This window comes from Callithrix jacchus, chromosome 12, assembly GCF_049354715.1.
Source record: "Callithrix jacchus isolate 240 chromosome 12, calJac240_pri, whole genome shotgun sequence".
In the NCBI taxonomy this organism is placed as follows: Eukaryota; Metazoa; Chordata; class Mammalia; order Primates; family Cebidae; genus Callithrix; species Callithrix jacchus.
The window spans coordinates 84,796,984-84,817,717 of record NC_133513.1 but is presented as its reverse complement, the minus strand read 5'-3'; the positions used below and the strand labels follow the sequence as shown (position 1 = coordinate 84,817,717).

Here is a 20,734-nt window from a genome sequence, read left to right as displayed (position 1 = left end):
GTTCAGGTGAACTGAAGAAGCGTAGGGAAGGCAATTAAGGTGAGAAGAAAAATGAAAGTAAAAAACAGACCGGTTTGCTGGGTGTGGTGGCTCATGTCTGTAATCCCAGCACTTTGGGAGGCCCAGGTGGGTGGATCATGAGGTCAATAGTTTGAGACCAGCCTGACCAACATGGTGAAACCCCATCTCTACTAAAAATAAAAAAATTAGCCAGGCGTGGTGGCATGTGCTTGTAATTCCAGCTACTCAGGAGGCTGGGGAAGGAGAATTCCTTAAACCCAGGAGGTGGAGGTTGCAGTGAGCTGAGATCGCGCTACTGCCCTCCAGCCTGGGCAACAGAGCTAGATTCTGTCTTAAAAAAAAAACAAAAACCTGACTAATTAGAGTTTGAGTTAGGGAGTCACTGGGAGAGAGATTGGGCAAATCAGGAAGGCTCTGGCTTATATTTAGTGAGACATAGGAGAGAGGGCATGCCCTATTTACTAAGGTGGCTGAACTTAATCCTTAGCCCTATAGGCAATGGAGAATGAGTGGCTTTTGACCAGGAGAGGAACACTGTGAGATGAATTATTGAAATATCAACAAATATCTAGGAGATTTGAACCAAGCAAGGAAGGTGTGGAGCTTGGTGCCCAGGGTATAGGCCAATGATACCAAACACATCCAGGCACAGCTCGTGGTGGCCTAGAGAGGAAGTAGTAGAAGCAATAGCCATGCCCAGTGCTGTGGACATGCCACACACTGTTTTATATGATTTGATTCATATAGATTGACTCTTCAGAGCAACTCTATCAAATAGAAACTGTTTCTCCTCAATGTGCAGGTCAGGAGATACAGCCTCAGAGTGACTGAGAAACGCGCCTAAAGTTGCACAGCTAGTAACATGACCTAGATTTGAACTCAAACAGACTGACTCCAGAGCTGCTGAAATTTTGATTATGAGGCAAAAATGAATGTGAGAGATTGTTTTGATGCCTACTCACCAGCTTGGGAGGTTGAGGAGGGGGAGGTTGGAGGAAGGGGCAGCAAAGCCAGAGTGAAGACATTTTCCCTCTAGGTAATCAAAGGCTGGTGTAGGCCTTGTCAGGTGGGCCTTCACTCAGTCATCTCTTGCTGGCAGATGGACTTGGAGACTAGAGCTCATGGCTAGAGAGAAAGCCTCAGGAGGCTAGCAAAGGGGCTTTCAGCAGGGAAGGAGGGTCAGGAAAGTCCCACTCCTCTCGCTTCCCACCTACTGCCCCTCCCGTGTACCCCGCTTGCACCCTGCCAGGCCCTCCCGGCCACGTCCACAGGCGCCCACGTTGTCAGGTGGTTAGGGCCTCTCAATCGGCCACCTGCCCTTGTCTCCACAAGCCACAGGGCTGGCTTTTCCCAGGATGGCACTGGAGGTGTGGGAGGCACCCACCACAGATTCCACCTTCCCGACAGTTCCTAATGTTTGGGATGAAAAAATTAATGATGTTTCTTTTCTAAGGTTCTAGGAAAGGAAAGGGGGTAAGAATGTGGTAACTTTTTTCTTCTTTTGGTTTTCAGTCATACAGCTTTGCTTCATTTCAATTAAAAAATGTTCCCTAACGGGCTATGATGAAAAGCTGCCTTCTATTGAAGCTTCCAGTGTTGAGGGGAGATTAAGGCAACAGAGAAAGTTCAAAAAATAAAAAAGCCTCAATTATTATAGTAGCTTCTTAACACCTCAGCCGTGAGTCCCTTTTCCTCTCCAGTCCATGGTTGCAGTATTGGGGTGTTCGTCTCTGGGAGTGTTGTCATTACAATGCGGGGCACAGCCTCACAGCCCCTTCCATCTTCAGTGTGCCTCCTGCCCTCAGGCCTGGCTCCAGCCACACTGCCTCCCAAGGCTGTGCCTGCCTTCTGCTTATGGTCTTTATCCTGGCTGCTGCTGCTTCCTGCAGTGCTCTTCTTTGTCCTGCATTGTCATGTGCTGCCCAGCTTTCAGGATTCAGCTCCCATGCTTTGACATGCACAGCCTCTCCTAATCCTCCCCAGCACCCTCTGATGTAAACACTGTTATACCCCATTCACAGATGACACAAATGTGTGTGTAAACATTACACCCATTTTACGGATACAGTGATAGAGCAAACAGAAGCACAGAGAGATTTTAAGAATTTGTCTAATATCACACAAGAAGTAAATCAAGGAGCTTATTCCAAAGTCCATCCTCTCAACTACCAGCCAGTATCAGCAGAGTTCAAAACAGCATCTGATTGAGATGTACCATGAAGCTATACCGTAAGCTCTCCAAAGTGAGAAATGTCAGGAAGCTTTGCTAAACTGTTTTTCTCTGTCTTTCCTCTTTGGGTCCAGGTCGAAGTAAAGCCATATGTGCTGGATGATCAGATGTGTGATGAGTGCCAGGGCACACGCTGTGGTGGGAAGTTTGCCCCATTCTTCTGTGCCAACGTCACCTGTCTGCAGTATTACTGTGAATACTGCTGGGCGAGCATACATTCCCGAGCCGGGCGGGAGTTCCACAAACCGCTGGTGAAGGAGGGAGGCGACCGCCCTCGTCATGTCCCGTTCCGCTGGAGCTGAGCCACGGGCCGTCCCAGCCACAAGTACTGGAGTAGATGACAAGGAGGGAAAAGAGAGGGCACTGCCTCAGGGCTTACAGTGTTCTGGAAATCTGTGCATTCATTCTCGATTTTTAAAGAAGAATTGGGTCTTTTTATTATTATTATTTACAGTCATATTACTGAACTCAGTGTCCAGTATAATGCAGAATTGCAGAGTGTAGGACGGTACTGATTTGCACTTTGATTCACACCTTTGTCTGCTTGGTACCTTAATTTTTTATACCTGATTTGTCACTTGTGACAGTATGTAGACTGCCATTCTCATCAGCGGCCGTCTGGCTGCTGTCTGTGATTCTTCTGTTGTTGTTGTGCTGGTGTTGTTCTGATTGTTTTGAACTGGAGCATGCACTTATTTTCAGAAACTTCGAGAGTTGCCCCTAGGACAAGACTTACCAAAGGTAATACTCATGAGTAGGTGGCAGATGTAGCAAAAACTTCACAACAGTTCAGCAATCATTAGTTGGGGTCACTTAGAGTAAGGATAACCCTTCATGAAAATAAGCCTTTAGTTGCTCTCTATTTTGACTTGTAAGGATACCTCATAAGCTGGATCTTTTATTTTTCCTTCATGTTTGATTTTTGTTTTGCCGAGGATTTTGGTTAGATCCTTTAGTATTATGTAAATTTATGCTGCAATAGCTTTTGCTGCTATTAAAATGGTATTTTTAATACCATAATACTCTATTCAGGCTAATATATCAATTAAAAGACACAAAAACCCAACAACACACTTTTGTGATTTTAGGGATAGAGTCAGCTGCCGAAAGGAGATGAGAATAGACTTCAGAAAGCTTCGGTGGAAGGTCACTATTTCTGCCTGCATGTTTACTTAATCAGGTTGCTGCATGCAATAAATTTTATATCCAATGTCTAGTATAAAACGTTCCCACAATGCACAAATTAAGACTCTATATAAGCTATAAAATACTCATTTTTTTAAAAAAGGATTTTTTCATTCAAAGAATTGGTAATTGACCGGAGGAAGGCATGCCTCAATAAATGGAATGCTTCTGAATGGGAAGAGCCCATAACAGAATGATCTATATTACAACCAATAGAAAACCTAGGTGTAGGATATTCTTCAAGCAAATTTGTGGATGGTAGATGAAGTACTTTGCGGTGCTCTGTTATATATTGTGCAATTTATTTTATATAGTAAAGTGATTATGTCTAACTGTGATCAGACTTAACTGTTTAAAGCCTCTGTGTCAGACATTAACGAACTTGACAGTTCCTAACTGGTATATTATTAACTAACACATGAGCTCTTAGTTACAATCTCTTAGTGCTTGCACCATTTTACATAGCTTCAGACCTTGTCCAGAAAACCAAAGAGCTCATCTTAGCTTACAAACACTAGGAATATATACAGTATATAGAGATAAGTTGTCAGATTGACAAACTAGGCACATTTTTAAGCAAGTTGTGTAATGGTGATGCTAAAGAAATGTCTGTACAAGAGAAGATGGCCTGGGCAGAGTTGGTTGTCTGGGTGAGAAACTAACTACTTAATTCCCTGGATTTATCCTGTTAAGCTTGAATAGAATTAAGACCTGCTAGTACTAGCGTGGACATTTTTTTAGCATTCACTCTTGGGCTGCAGATAGTAATATATAAACACACACAATGATTGCAAGACTATGTAAATCTTTTTTTAATCTTCTTCCTATGTTTTGGAATTCTGGGGACAATCTGACTGGATATGACACTGCAGAATAGATTTCAGTCGCTGTGTTTTCTGTGCTGTGATGTCCTTGTACTGTCTTAAGTTAGTGTTGCTTGTTTTTGTTTTGTTCTGTTCTCCCATGTTTAGTTGCAATTACTGGCTCTCAAGCTATAGTTTGTTTTCAAAAAGGAAAAACAAAATAGTTTTTTACTGGATTAAAAATGCTTATTTTAGAATCCTCCCCTTTTGAGGCATTTTGGTAATAATTGCTTTTTTCCAGCCCAGGTGTGGTTTTGTTTGTTTTTTCTATGTTTGTGGGTTTTTTTTTTCATCTGTACAAGAAATTTTGTTATGCACTACTACTTTTTGTATTCTAGACAGTTTCAAAAGTTGGCAGACTTTTTTTGTTTTTAAGGAAAAAGGCATGCTTTCTGACTGACATGATCTTTTGCAATACCTCAATTTTGAAATATAGGAAAGAAAATGATATTTTCTAAGTAAGTTTATTCAGAAAAATATATATTAATTTAATTCTGCAAGAAAATGATTTAACAGATGGGTAACTTTATTTTTTTCATGCTTATTTGTGTTTTTTGAAAATGAAGAAGTTAGAGCTTTATAACTATAATATTAAAGATCATATCTAACCTACAGAAATCTACCTAATTATGTGAAAGAAGCAAAACTTTTTGAAGAAGCACCCCTCTTTCATGTATTAAAATAACACTGAGATTTTTTTAAAAAGCTGGAAGATTGTACAGCATAAAGCTAAAGTGAAGGCAAAAAACCATTGTCCTGAAGAATAGGTTACAAAAAATAAACTCCATTTGGTGCTGAAAGTTGTGACTAGATGGTGGAAACTACTTTCCCTTAATTTGTATATTTATAATCAAGCGTTGATTGTGCACGACTGACCAGGATTGTGAAAGAGTTCTTCTGTTTGTATTTTTTAAAAGAGAACTTTTTTAGTTTATTAAATTATAACATGTTCCCTTTTGTTTTGTAAATAAATGTGCCCCCAAGTTGTTAATGTTATATTAAAAGAGAGGGTCCTTCAAAAAAATTATTTTTTAAAACACAGAGGTGTTCTGACCTGCAACTTGACTGGGAAGCCCCTGGGTAACACAGGTCCTGCTGTGGCCTTTCCTTGGTGTGACACTTGAACTAGTCGATTTTTTGAAGGCTATAACCTAACCTCGACTATTTGTTGTTACGTGCAATACTGTTTGTACTGTTTGTATAAAAAATAGAAAAAAAAAGAAAAGAAAAAAGGCATAAATCTTTATTGCAGATTTATTTTCATTGCAACTTTAGACATTGTGATTCACTGAAATCATTTTTCTACTGTCAAATATGTACCTTTTCTTCATGCTGGTATTTTTTCAATAGTAATGTAGCCTTTGTACTGAGACAAATTTTCATTGTTATTTTTAGAAAGATTTTTTGCTAAGAAAAAAATTAAACATATTTACATATTTTTCATTTTATTTCGTATTTTCTTTAAGGAGTGCTTTCTCAATCATTAATAGAGTTGTTTCTGGGAGGGACTTTCATATCTGGTCAATGTCATAATATTATTTTGTATTTTTATTGGAATAAATTAATTTTATGATGCTAATTCTTTAAAAGTTTATTTTTTTCATTTTCAGTTATTTTTGAAGCTAAAACCTTTGTAATATTGTTACTAAAGTGTCTAGTTTTTTGAAATGCAAAGCTTTATGTATTAACTTGCTGATGTGGTTTACAATAGTGTGACAACGATGAAAATGGTTGGTTATGTAAAGTGATTGGAAATGTCATGGATAATCGGGTAATAAAATGACAGAATGAGCAGAACATGTGAGATTTTGAGAAGCCTTTTCCTTTATCACAGTGGTTTAGTGTAGGACTAGGGATGTCACAGTGCAGTTCTCTAGGGATGTCACGGTGGATTTATACAACACCAGGTGCAGCCAAACCTGTGGCCCTGAGAATGAAGTCACCCCAACTGAAATACCACCGGGTTTCAAATCTGGCTAAGTCAACAGAGTGTGTCATCGCTTTTCCCCTCTAACTCTTCATTATGTCGCGTGTGTGTGTGTGTGTGTGTGTGTGTGAGAGAGAGAGAGAGAGACCTGCCAACTGCTGTCCTTGTGTGAGACAGTGCCTTTCTCCCAGGCCGAATCCTTGATGTGCACTGACAGTGGTGATGTTTGAGTCATAGGAAGTTGCAAAGAGGACACGGCCTTCGTGGTGTAGTGCAGCCCTCAGCCGCAGTGTGTCATACGTGCTCCTCCCTGTAAGGCTGTTGGTGGCCCTGAGGATGCACACTCGGATGTCACCACTGTCTGTGGACCCTGTCTGTGTCAGGCTGCATCTTCCTCCACACCCATGCCTGCTTCCTGTTCCGGTGCCCCTTTTTGCCTTTCATTGTGGCAACTCCGTGCATGATCTGTCTGCCTTTCTGCTGCTGCTTTTCCAACACCCTCCTCACCTGGAAGCTGTGCTGTAAGGCAGTGTGTCATTGCAGTAGCACCTACAGTCAAAGCAAAAACTACAACTGCAAAACTGGTGTTGCGTAAACAGAACAGCCAATGACTTGCTCCAGATAGATAACGTTTCTACTAGTCGTTGACGGCCTCTTCCAGCTCCATCGCTATGGAGGCAAGGTGAATCAATAACTCAGAGAAACTTGTGTCCAGAGTTGGTCTTGGGTACGCTCTATGTATTCAGTTTTGTAAATAATATATAGATTAGATCAAGTCGTGATGTAAAATTTTAACTCAAATTGGGTACTACTGGTTGGAATTTTACATTAACTACAAATAAATGATTAGGAACAGAAGAAAAGAAATTGGAAAATTCTCGCTTAGTGGTATAAAGATTATGCTTAGATTTCTGCCTCTATCTTGTTTTTTATAGCTTGTTAGTGAGGCATGGGCTAATGCAGAACATACTGCATTTATGCAATTAGCAAATAACGCTAGTTTTCATTTTACCTATTATATTAGCAACAAAATGGCATTTAACTGGGTAAAGCTCCTACCTAAATATTTGAGTATTGTGACATCTCTACTTGCAAGGTTTGAGTGAAAGATTAGTCACAGATTAGTGAAAAAATGTATCTTTTTGTTAAAACTGGCTTATTTGAATGGATTGTTGCTTTTCACTAGCTTGTATGGTATGTCAGCTAACATTTCTCTGTTTCTTTTCTTTTATAACCAAACTTCTCTATCTCAGCTGCAATAGTGTTCCATCTTACCACAGAGTATTTTATAATTAATGCTGTTGACTTTATACCCCAAAATGGGTCAAGAAGTGGATATATGATTCGGGAATGTTTAAATTTTATGACGACAAAGTTAATTGCAACAAGTAGAAAACCTGGGTGCTAAAACAGGATAACTTCTGCTCTTTTTCTTTCCTGGATATCGTTCTGTTGGGGTATAAAGTAGTAAGTATTTGTATTTTTGCTGTCAAAATAATGGACTTAACTTTTAGAGTGTTCACAGCTAAGATCTCTGTATTTGTTTTTCAACTAACAACTAATTTTAAATGTATTGTATCTTTTATTACCTGTTCTCTTAGATTGTTTTTTGCTAGTAACCCTTACTCAGCTTCTGCCTTTGGGGCTTGGACTACTATTGCTTGTATGGAACTACAGTACTGTGACTAAACATGGAGCTCAGTGCAGCTACTGCTTACAACGCTTAAACTTTGTAGTTTGGACTTCTTTTTTTTTTTCTGTATTAACAACTTATTAAATCTAGTTGTATGAAGTACTGACACTTGTCATCCTTTGCATTTGCTGAGGAATAGCTTGGAGTATGCTTCACATTTGGGAACATTGGTGCATTACAGTTTGCTTGATTAGCTTTTTTTTGACACATCCCCTTTAAAGCAGACTACAGCAAAATTCACCCTTTCTCTGACACAAATAACACTCGTTTATGAAAAACAGGCAAATATATTTGCAACAATGTATTTGATTGTTGACACATGTGAACACACGTTTTTAGAAGTGCAGTTGGGTTTTTACGCCAGACTTCCCGCATGAAACCAATTCTCAAAATCACAACCAAAACTGGCAGAGGAAGGTAGGTGTGCACCACTTCGCTTTATCTTTCACCTAGCTCTCCGATTTTTTCAGAAAAATGAGTTTTAAAAATCCCTATCGCTTTTGGACGTGCTAGAAGCCATCTCCTGGGCACTGACTAATCCATTTAGAAAACGGATCACAAGTGGCTGCACCAGCGAATCCCCGGCAGGGCTTTCAGAACAAGCAGGGACCAGCGTCCCTCTCCCCAGCCTGGCTCCCAAGATGGATTCACTTGGTTTGGGCTGGGATCCGGCCACAGGTATTTTTAAACTCCCTGGCAATCACCCCAAGGATAGGAAACCGCTGTGTCGGCGTCTTGGGCCTGCGCAGCGCCTTCCTACAGCGGCCGAGGCCGGGCGCGCCCAGGATGCCTAGAATTGAACGGGGCCGCTCCGCCCGGAGATGCCAGTAGGGCAGAGCCGCTCTGAAGAGCCACGTGGGGCAGCTGCGGGCGTCGGGTCTTATCTCAGGCTCCCTCCCAGGCCGCCCACCCATAGTCTCCTGCCCGCACTCCTTCGGTCCCGCTCGGGGTCCCACGTTCTGCCCCTCCCGCACCCGGGGCCCTGGCCTGGGCGGTGGCGCATTTCTTCTTGGCAGCAGCCCTACAGGTAAGCTCACCCGGGCTGGTGGACAGCGACCCCCCACGCCCCGTGCCACCAGGCCTGAAGGACAGCTCCACGCTGGGGGAGTCGCTCACTGCTCTGCGTGGAGCTCCTCTTTCCACCTTGCTAGATTCAGTATCAGCTTTCACCTGCTCCGAGCAGGTGCCTCTGTCCACCAAGGGAAATCAGAAGGCTCAGCCCCTATGCTGCTGGGATCGGAGGGAGCGTTTGGAGCTCATGCCCTTTGGACCCGCTACCCCGACCCAAATGGGGATAAATACGTGTTTGAGCCCCTTTTAAGTCTCCTTTTATTAGAAATAATATACATTAAGGCCACAATTGGAATCATTTCAGAGGGCGGGTCTGACTAGGAGCCCACATTTGTCCCTTCATTAAAAACAAAAAGGAAGAGAAAGGTTCTGATGTCCTAACTCTTGGTGTGAAGAGGGACTAGGTGCCGGTACCGGTATGATGACTAGAGTATTTCCAGCGTGAAAAATCGGTCGGTAGTCCTGGTGTTCCCTGTGCCGGAGGTTTGCAACAGCCTGCCTGCCAACTGCATGGCTGTGTGGAACATGCCCCATGAGGAGGCCGGAGGTTGTCTAAGTTCCCGGCTTTACCGAAAAGAAAACTCATCACCAGCAGTGCTGATGCACATCAAGCTTTAACACTGGGGCATGGTGCAGTTCTTTTTTCTTTTTCTGTTTTTTTGAGACCGAGTCTTGCTCTGTCACCCAAGCTGGAGTGCAGTGGGTTGATGTCGGCTCACTGCAACCTCCGCCTCACAGGTTTAAGCAATTCTCCTGCCTCAGCCGCCTGAGCAGCTAAGATTATAGGCGTGCGCTAACACACTCAGCTAATTTTTGTAGATTTAATAGAGACGGGATTTTACCAGGTTGGCCAAGCTGGACTCGAACTCCTGACCTCGTGATCTGCCTGCCTCTGCCTCCCAAAGTGCTGGGAGTACAGGCATGAGCCACGGCACCCGGCCGGCGTGGTGATGTTTCACCAGACCTTTGGCACATGCATGTGAAGTGGTATTTACATAAGCACTCCCACGCTGGAGTCATAAATTTTAAATCAAATATATGATTTTAAAAATATTTTAACGAGAACTGTTCCACTACAAAGGGTATTAACGGGGTGAGGAATGGGGTGAGGGGAGCCCAAATTGGTAGGTCCTGCTGTCATTCAAAGGATTGTCAGGAGGAAAAACTTTTCTCTACCAGCTAGGTTTGATTGGGGGTCTGCTAATTAACTAGAAAGAAACAAAAGACAAAGTTTATACATATGCACATGGAAGTGCACAAAAGTGATTTCCTCCATAATTAGAGACAGGGATTTATATAACTAACAAGGGAAAGGAGTTCTCTCATGGAAAAGGGCGTCCGTAGGAAGATCAAGTGGTTTCTTTTGGAAAGAGAAATGAGTTTTAGGAGATATGAACGTTTCTGGGGATGTTTGTTTATGCAGGTGCCAGTGGTCTCCATCCCTTTTCTGCCCACTAAAGCTCCCTGGGAGGGGATTTACGGCAGCTTCACTCTCAGAACTTTCTGCATTTAGTCAGATAAAGGAAGCTCTGAAAAAGCTCACTTTTGCATCTGTTGAATCTCAAATGTCTTTAGTTTAAAATAATCTTCGTATCAAGTTGGGTGTTCCAAGTGGGTCCCCACAGGCTGGAGTGCTGCTGTTTACTGAACAGATAACTGAAACTTATCTGAATTCTGTCCCATTACACAGTAGTGTGGAGGGAATAAAATTGAGGTTTGGGCATTGTATGTATTTAGATAAAGAAGACTTCACTGTAACTGCAAAGGCACTCATCTCCACATTTAATTCTGGCCCTCAAGGGTCAGCCCAAGTCATGCTATTTTCTTTGCTGTTACTGCTCAAACCTTTGGTTAAGCTGGTTTGGGCTCCACATTTTCTTTTTTTCTTCTTGTGAGATGGAGTTGCTCACTCTGTTGCCCAGGCTGGAAGCTGGAGTGCAGTGGCGCAACCTCAGCGCACTGAAACACCACCTCCAGGGTTCAAGCGATTCTTTTGCCTCAGCCTCCTGAGTCCCCATGGGACTACAAGCACCCACCATCATGCCCAGCTAATTTTCATATTTTTAGTAGAGACAGGGTTTCACCATGTTGGCCAGGCTGGCCTCAAACTCCTGACCTCAGGTGATCCACCCTCCTTGGCCTCCCAAATTGCTGGGATTACAGGCATGAGCCACTGCATCTGGCCTCAACTGTTAAGCCTAAGGGAAACATCCAACTTGTCATCTTCAGTGCAGGCCTAAACCGAATGACTCTCTTTGTAAATAGAAGAAAAACTCCGTTGGCAAGTCTTAGTCCTTAAGGTGATGAGTTGTGCACCTGGTCTCTTCTTAAAAGACAGGGTCATTTTGTTCAATCTCATTACTCATCATTAAAACCAAAGTGCAGCAGGCACAGTGGCTCACGCCTGAAATCCCAGCACTTTGGGAGGCAGAGGCGGGCAGATCACCTAAGGTCAAGAGTGCGAGACAAACCTGACCAACATGGTGAAACCCCATCTCTACAAAAGGCCAGGTGCAGTGGCTCATACCTATAATCCCAGCACTTTGGGAAGCTGAGGCAGGTGGCTCACCTGAGGTCAGGAGTTTGAGACTAGCCTGGCCAGCATGGGGAAACCCCATCTCTACTAAAAATACAAAAATTAGCCAGGTGTGGTGGCAGGCAACTGTAATCCCAGCTACTTGGGAGGCTGAGGCACAAGAATTGCTTGAACCTGGGAGGCAGAGGTTGCAGTGATTTGAGATCATGCCATTGCACTCCAGCCTGGGTGACAAGAGCAAAACTCCGTCTCAAAATAAATAAATAATAAAACCAAAATGCAATTTCAGTACATCCCCCCAACTAGAATGACTAAAACTTAAAAGTCACAAACTGCCACATGTTAGGGAGGCTCTAGATAAGTACTGGTAAAAGTAGAAGGTGGTATGTTTAGTCCATTGTCTGTTGCTATAACAGAATACCAGAGACTGGCTAATTTATAAAGAAATTTATTTTTCACCATTCTGGATGTCGAAAAATCCAAGAGCATGGCCTTCTTGCTGTCTCATAATGTGGCAGAAGGGCAACTGAGCACTTGAGACAGAGAGAAAGATACCAGGGCCAGACTTGCTTTGTAACAACCCACTATTACAATAACTAAGCCACTCCCCAGATAACAACACTCATCCCTTTACGAAGGCTCTCCCCTCATGACCTCATCACCTCTCAGGCCCCATCTCCCAACACTGTTGCATTAGAGATTATATTTCCAACATGTGAATTTCCGTGAGCCATGTGCAAACCACAGCATGGTGCAGCCATTTTGGAAAATGTTATAAAAACTGAATGTGCCGATGTCCTGTGACTTCCTTTTTCACTCATTGGTGTATGCCCACCAAAAATATGTATGTTCGAAAGACCAGGTACAAGAATAATCACAGCAGCAGTATTTGAATAGCTCCAGACTGAACACCATCCAAGTGCCCTGCAGTATTAGAATGGATACATTACAGCATATCCACAGATGGAACCCTACCCAACAGGGAGAATGAAGATATACAACAAACATGCAACATTACAGGAAGTTCTCACATGTTTAATGTTGGTTCAAATAAGCCAGACAGGAAGAGTACACGGTGTATGACTCCATTTATGTAAATGCGCAAAGGAGTAACTGCGAGGGGACTTGAAGGCACCATTTATGTAAATGTGCAAAGGAGTAACTGTGAGGGGACTTGAAGGCAGTGTCTAGAGTGCTGGTGAATTTCTTGATTTGGGTGTTGTATATACAAAGTGTGTTCACTTTATAAATATTCATTGAGTTGTACATTGTGATCTGTGTACTTGTCTGTAAGTTTCAATGGAGCATTAAAACAAGAAAATAGGAGCCCTGTGAAAGTTAAAAGCAGATACTTAGACATAATGGAATTTTCTTCCAAGTAACTTCCATATAATTCACTTTTTATACTCCTGAATAACCAGATTTCCTTTTTGGCTTCTCACTGCCACCAGCTGCCCACCCAGGCTGGCTTGTTTTCCCAATCACCCAGACTTCAATATCCCTGCTCCCAGTTGTCTTCTCGCCACACCTTCAGGTTCCTTTCTGTTATTCCTTAAGCCTACCAACATCCCAGAGGAGTTTTTGAAAAAAAATTAGGCAATCTGGGAGAAGGCGTGGAGGCGAGAAATAAAATTAAAAATTTCATCGATTAATCTCTGCAGTTAATTGTTGACCGGTAAGAATCAAACACTGAAAGTTAATGACTCTCACAGTACTTACGCTGATTCATCTATATGGCTCTCGCTCTTTCACCCAGGATGGAGTGCAGTGGTGCGATCTCAACTCATTGCAATCTCTGCTCCCCAGGTTCAAGCGATTCTCCTGCCTCAGCCTCCCGAGTAGCTGGGATTATAGGTGCACACCACCACACCCGGCTAATTTTTGTATTTTTAGTAGAGACAGGGTTTCGCCATGTTGGTCAGGCTGGTCTTGAACTCCTTATCTCAGGTGATCCACCCGCCTCGGCCTCCCAAAATGGTGGGATTACAGGTGTGAGCTACCACACCTGGCCTATACAGCCTTATTTAACATCCAAGATCTATGGGTCCCACTTCTACATTAAAGTCTGATTAAACATTAATTTTGAAATAACATTAAACGTTAAACTAATTTTGAAAGATTCATGTATAGCTATAAGAAATAAGATTGATCCCATGTATTCTTTACAGTTTCCTTCTAAAATTGCAAAAATTACTGTATTACAGTATCACAAGCAGAATATTAACATGGATACAGTAAAGATCCAGAACATTTCATCACCACAACTAACACTCCAGTTTCCCTTTTATAGTCACACCCACTTCCCTCCCATTCCACGCTCCTTTACCCCTGGCAACCACCGATGTGTTCTCCAGTTCCATAATTTCCTTATTTCAAGAATATTATATAAATGGAAATAGCAATATATAACCTTTGGGGCTTTCATTTTTCAGCATCATTATCTGGAGATTCAACCCAGTTGTATGTATCAGAAGTTTGTCCCTTTTTTTATTGCCGAATGGTTTGTGGTATGATGCACCAGTTTGTTTAACGATTTACTCATGGAAGGACTTCTGGATTGTTTCTAGTTTTGGGCTGCTAAATAAAGCTGCCATAAACTGTCATGTACAGGTGGTTAAGTGAACATCTCTTCATTTTTTTCTGGGATAAATGCCCAGGAGGACAACTGCAGGTTCGTACAGTAGTCTGAAGTTTAAGAAAGTATGAAAACTCTTTTCTAGAGCAAATGTACCATTTCACATACCCAACAAAATATATGAGTGATGCAGTTTCTCTGAATCCTCATGATTTGTAAGTGTCACTTTTTATTTTGGTCATTCTGATAGGTGTGTAGTAATATGCTATTGTGGTTTTCACTTTCATTTCCCTACTGGCTAATAATGTGGAACATTTTTTCATGTGCATATCTGCCATTTTTATATCCTTTTCAGTGAAATGTCTCTATATCTATTTTCTGATTTGATTGTTTTTATCATGTGGCTTTTTTTTTTTTTTTGAGACAGAGTCTCACTCTGTCACTCAGGCTGGAGTGCATTGGTGTAATCTTGGCTCACTGCAACCTCACCTCCCGGGTTTATGTGATTCTCCAACCTCAGCCTCCGAGTAGCTAGGATTACAGGTCTGTGCCACAATGCTCAGTTAATTTTTTCTATTTTTAGTAGAGACAGGGCTTCGCTGAGATGGCCAGGCTGGTCTCGCACTCCTGGCCTCAAGAGATCCACCTGCCTCAACCTCCCAAAGTACTGAGATTACAGGTGTGAGCCACTGCGCCTGGCCCATGTGGCTATTCTTATTTTACAGAGCAGTTTACAATTGCTCAGATGGTACAGAAAATTGATCAGATAGTCCAGAGTCTCCCAGAGCCTCTCAACATCCTTTCCCCAGTTTTTCCTATTAACATCTTCTTGAGTTACTGTGGTACTTTTTTGTTTTTTAAATGCAGCTATGCTTGGAAAAGTAACAGCTAATGTGGTACTTTATTTACTTATTTATTTTTGAGACAGAGTCTTACTCTGTTGCCCAGACTGGAGTGCAGTGGCTTGATCTTGGCTCACTGCAACCTCCACCTCCCGGGTTCAAATGATTCTCCTGCTTGAGCCTCCTGAGTAGCTGGGATTACAGGTGTGCGTCATCACGACTGGCTAATTTTTGTATTTTTAGTAGAGACCGGGCTTCACTACGTTGGTCAGGCTGGGCCTGAACTCCTGACCTTGTGATCCACCCGCCTCAGCCTCCCAAAGTGCTGGGATTACAGGCATGAGCCACCTTGCTTGGCCAATATGGCACATTTTTAAGAATCTGCAATTACTTCATATGGATACATTATTAACTAACATCCATAGTTTACATTAGGGTTCACTTTGTGCTGTACATTGTTGAGTTTTGACAAATGCATAATTTAACCACCATTATACAGTGTTACACAGAAGAATTTAACTGCCCTAAAAGCCCCATGTGCTCTAGCTGCTCATTCCTTTTCTCTCCCCTGGACCCGTGGACTTTTGACTGTCACTATAGTTTCGGCCCTTTCCAAAATGTCATATAGTTGGAATCACACAGTAGGCAGCCTTTAAAACTGGCTTCTTTCACTCAGCACATGCATGTAGGGTTCTTCCATGGGTTTTCCTGGATTCCTCGCTCATTTTTTAATCACTGTGTAATATTCCATTATATGAATGTGCCTTTTAAAAAAATTCATTTACCTACTGAAGGACATCTTGGTTGCTTCCTGTTTGGGGCAGTTATGAATAAAGCTGCTATAAATATCCATGTGCTCAAGTTCTTCTGGTCTGACAAAGTAAATGTCCATGTGCAAGATTTTGTGTGGATATAGTTTTCAATTCATTTGGGTAAATATGAGTATGGGTGCTTGATTGTATGTTAAGAGTTTGTATTGCTTTGTAAGGAACTGCTAAACTCTTCCAAAGTGGCTCTACCATTTCGTATTTCAACCAGCAATGGGTTCCTGTTGCTCTGTATCCTTTTCAGCATTTGGTGTTATGTTTTGCATTTTCCCTGTTCTAAGAAGTATTTAGTGATAGCCGGTGGTTTTAATTTGCAATTCCCTAATGATATATGTTATACAGCCTCTTTTCACATGCTTATTTGCCATCTGTGTATTTTATTGGTGAGGTGTCTGTTCAGACCTGCTGCCACTTTTTAAATTGGGTTAATAGTTTCCTTTAGTTGGGTTTTAAGAGGGTTTTATTTATTTTGTAAAATTTGGATACAAGTCGTTTACATATTTTACAGATATTTTCCCCAGTTTGTAGCTTGGGTTCTCATTCTATTGACAGCTTTTCTTTTTTTTTTGCAGAGGGACCAAGTCTTGCTCTGTCTCCCAGGCTGGAGTGTAGTGGTGCGATCTTAGCTCACTGCAACTTTGCTGCCCAGGCTCAAGGGATTTTCCTGCCTCAGACCCCGAGTAGCTGGGACTACAGGCATGCACCACCATGCTTGGCTAATTTTTTAATTTTTTGTAGAGATGGGGTTTTGCCGTGTTGGCCAGGTTGGTCTTGAACTCCTGACTTCCAAAGATCTGCCTGCCTTGGCCTCTCAAAGTGCTGGGATTAGAGGTGTGAGCCATTGCTCCCACTCTAGCATCTTTCACTTAACAGGTTTTTTCTTTCATAGATGGTGTCTTTGGTGTTCTACCTAAAAAGTCATCATTAAATCCTCAGTCATCTAGATTTTCTTGTATGTTATCTTCTAGAAGTTCTACAGTGAGGATTTATGCATTTATGTTCATGAGAGATATTGGTCCATAGTTGATCTTTCTTGTAATGTCTTTATGTGGTTTTGTATTAGAGTACAGTAGTCCAGAGCAGTCCCCACTCTTATTGCTGGTGGATCCATTTCAAGACCCCCAGGGGATGCCTGAAACCACATATTACTGAACCCTATATATACTATGTTTTCTCCTACACATACATGCCTATGATAACGTTTAAAATTTAATTAGATACCGTAAGAGCTTAACACTAACTGATAAAATAAAACAATTATATATTATAATGTTATGTGAATGTGGTCTCCCTTTAAATCTTATTTTGCCATACCCAGCCTTCTTGTGATGATGCGATGATAAAATGCCTATGCAATGAGGGGAAGTGAGGTGAGTGATGTGGGCATTGTGATTGGGCCACTGTTAGCCTGATCATATTAATAACTCAGGGGGATCATCTACTTCATGTGATCCTGGATCATCAAGCTGTAAGGATGCTAATGACTGGATGTCAGGAACAGACAGTATCAGCGACCATTGGGTGGTAGTATGTACAGGGCGAATATGCTAGACAAAAGAATTGTTCAGCTGGTCCGAGTGCAGTGGTGTTTACAACTAATTGATCACAACCAGTTACAGATTTCTTTGTTCCTTCTCCACTCCCACTGCTTCACTTGTCTAGCCTTAAAAAAAAAAAAAAATTAAAAAAAAAAAAAAAAAAAGAATTGTTCACACCCTAGCGAAATGGAGCAGGATGGCATGAGATTTCATGATGTTACCCAGGATGGTGCTTAAACTTACGAATTGTTTATTTCTGCAATTTTATATGTAATACTTTCAGACCACAGGTGACCACAGTTAACAAGAGGAGGCCAGATGCAGTGGCTCACACCTGTAATCCCAGCACGTTGTGAGGCCAACATAGCAGGTCACCTGAGGTCAGGAGTTTGAGACCAGCCTGGCCTGACATGGTGAAACCCTGTTACTACAAAAATACAAAATACAAAACTTAGCCAGGCATGTGGCACACACCTGTAATCCCAGCTACTCAGGAGGCTGAGGCAGGAGAGTCCCTTGAACCTGGGAGGCAGAGGTTGCAGTGAGCCAAGATTGTGCTGCTACACTCCAGCTTGGGTGACAGAGCAAACCTCCGTCTCAAAAAAAAAAAAAAAGCAAGCAACCATGGATTGGTGGTGAGGGAGATGTTTCTCTAATGCTGTCCTCATACAATGACCAGAGAAGAATTTCTTCTGCATCTACTGGAAGAGACTAGAGAATTGTTATAATCTCTTCTTTAGGTGTTTGGTAGGATTCAGCAGTAAAAACAACTAGGTCTGGAGCTTTCTATTTTGGAAAATTATTGATTCAATTTCTTTAGTAGATACGGGCCTGTTCAGATTATCTATTTCTCCTTGTGGCAATTTTAGTAGATTGTGCTTTTCAGGGTACTCACCTGTTATCAAACTTGTGGGCACAGAGTTGTTAATCATACTCCTTTCTTGTCTTTTTAATGCCCGTGTTCTCAGTATGGAAGGCCTCTCTGCAATGTCTTCTCTCTTTTTTCTTTGTTAGCCTGGTTAGAGATTTATTGTTTACTGATGTTTTCAAAGAACCAGCTTTTGGTTTCACTGAATGTTTCTTTTTCCTATTTTCAATGTCATTGATTATTTTTGCTTTTTGCAGTTTTATATTACTCTTTTTTCTGTAATTTCCTAAAGCTTAGGTTTTAAATATGTCTTCATTACTAACTGCATTCATTGCTATAAATTTCTCTCAAGAGCTTTTACTGCATCCCATCAAGTTGTATTTTCACTGTCTTCAAAATATTTTTAATTTCTCTTGAGATTTCTTCTTTGACCCATGGGTTAAATCCCCAAATATTTGGAGATGATCCAGCTGTCTTTGTTAGTTGATTTGTAGTTTAATCCCATTGTAGTCTAACAGCATACTTAAGTTTGTTGGGGTGTGATGGCCCAGAATATGGTCTACCTTGGTCAATGCTCCATGTCAGCTTGAGAAGTATGTTTACTCTTCTGTTGACTACTGTTGGATCTGTCAATTGAGAGAGATGTGTGAAGCCTCTAACTGTAAAAGCAGATTTGTCTATTTCTCCTTGCAGTTGTCAGTTTTTACCTCATGTATTTGGATGCTCTATTGTTAGGTGTGTACACATTAAAACTTGTTTTCATGGATAATTGGTCCCTTTTAATACCCCTCTTTATCATTAATTTTCTTGTTATGAATTCCTTGAGCTACCCCAGCTTTCTTTTGATTTTTGTTAGTTTTTCTCCATCTCTTAATTTTTTAAGTAAACAAATAAAATTACCTTAATCACTTCTAAGTGTACCATGAACATGGTACATCTATTTTTGAATTATCTGTTTTATAGTTTTCAGCAAATCTTTTACATATTTTATAAAACTTGTATCTATTTCCTGGATTTTACTGCTTGCTAAATCACTTAATTCTAGAAGCTTTTTGGGGATTTTCCACAGTCATGTTGTTTGTGAGTAAAGAAAGCTTTCATTCTTTCTAATCTGTATTGTCTTCAGATTTTTACTGTGTTACTGTACTGGCTAGGATCTCAGATATATTGTCGAATAGGAGTGGAGAAAGAGGACAGTGTGTATGATTTAAATTTCTTGAAATCTGCCAGAAGTTATGGCTCGGCATAATGGTCACCTTCAGTCCGTGTTCCAAATGAGCTTCTAAAGAATGCAGAATGTACCCTGAAGTTGTTAAGTATCTCTCCACCGGGCACAGTGGCTCACACCTGTAATCCCAGCACTTTGGGAGGTTAAGGTGGGTGGATCACCTGAGGTCAGGAGTTTGAGACCAGCCTGACCAACCTGGTAAAACCCTGTCTCTACTAATACAAAAAATTAGCTGGGCACATGCCTATAATCCCAGCTACTTTGGAGGCTGAAGCACAACTGCTGGAACCAGGAGGCCAAGGTTGCAGTGAGCCAAGATTGCGCCATTGCACTCTAGCCTGGGCAACAAGGGCGAAATTCTGCCCCAAAAAAGTATCGCTCGCTCTCTCTCTCTACACACACATATATATGAGTATAGATATGAGTCAATTAAATCACACTTGTTCACTGTACTACTAAAATTGTCTATAACTTACTGCATGTTTTCTTCTGGTCTACTTGTTTTGAGAGGTGTGTTAAAATCCCACTGTAACCTTGGACTTCTCCATTTCTTTTTGTAGTTTTGTCCATGTTTGCTTCATATTTTTGAAGTGTGTATCAATTTAGAATTGCTCTATTCTCCTGGTTAACAGAATTTGTTATTTATTTAATTTTTGGATGTATGTTTTTGTTTTCGAGACTGAGTCTCACTCTGACCCAGGCTGAAGTGCAGCGGCGTAATCTTGGCTCACTGCAGCCTCTACCTCCCGGGTTCAAGAGATTCTGTCTCAGCCTCTCAAGGTGTGTACCACCATGCCTAATTTTTTTGTATTTTTCGTAGAGATGGGGTTTCATCATGTTGGCCAGGCAGGTCTCAAACTCCTGACCTCAGGTGATCAACCTGCCTTGGCCTCCCAAAGTGCTGCAATTTACAGGTGTGAGCCACTGCATCTAGGCCTGAATATGTTATCTTTAGGAGATACCCTCTTTACTCCAAGTCATACTTTCTGCCTGAAGGCTACTTTTTCTGAAATTAATTTAACAATGCCAACTGGTGGCTGCAGTATCCTCCACTGGTCTTTGAGCTTCTCCCACTGTGTCTAGTACACAGGAGGAAACAATCAGTAAATGTTCATATGACTGACAATTTTTTATTCTTATATGTGAAGTAACTATATATGTGATTGTGTTTTCGTATATCCATAAACAGTGTTTTATTTTTGATCTTCATCTAAATGGACTCAAAAGTATACTTTTAAAAAACTCACTGCTGTTTTGAGATTCAACAATGTTTTATTACTCATTGCCTTCTTACTGCTCTGTAGTATTACATTATATAAGTAAACCCCAG

At 41.5% G+C, this 20,734-nt stretch overlaps 1 protein-coding gene across 25 annotated transcripts in view; it reads left to right on the top strand.

The window, feature by feature from the left end:
* Positions 1-8,021, top strand: part of CPEB3 (cytoplasmic polyadenylation element binding protein 3) — a 248,366-nt gene extending 240,345 nt beyond the window's left edge. For all 25 annotated transcript variants that reach the window (XM_078346025.1, XM_078346018.1, XM_035268463.3 and 22 more), the window contains one exon: positions 2,326-8,021. In XM_078346025.1, the coding sequence (XP_078202151.1) occupies positions 2,326-2,553 (228 nt within the window). In that variant the 3' untranslated portion in view covers positions 2,554-8,021. The remainder of the gene's footprint in view (positions 1-2,325) is intronic.
* Positions 8,022-20,734: the final 12,713 nt, after the last annotated feature.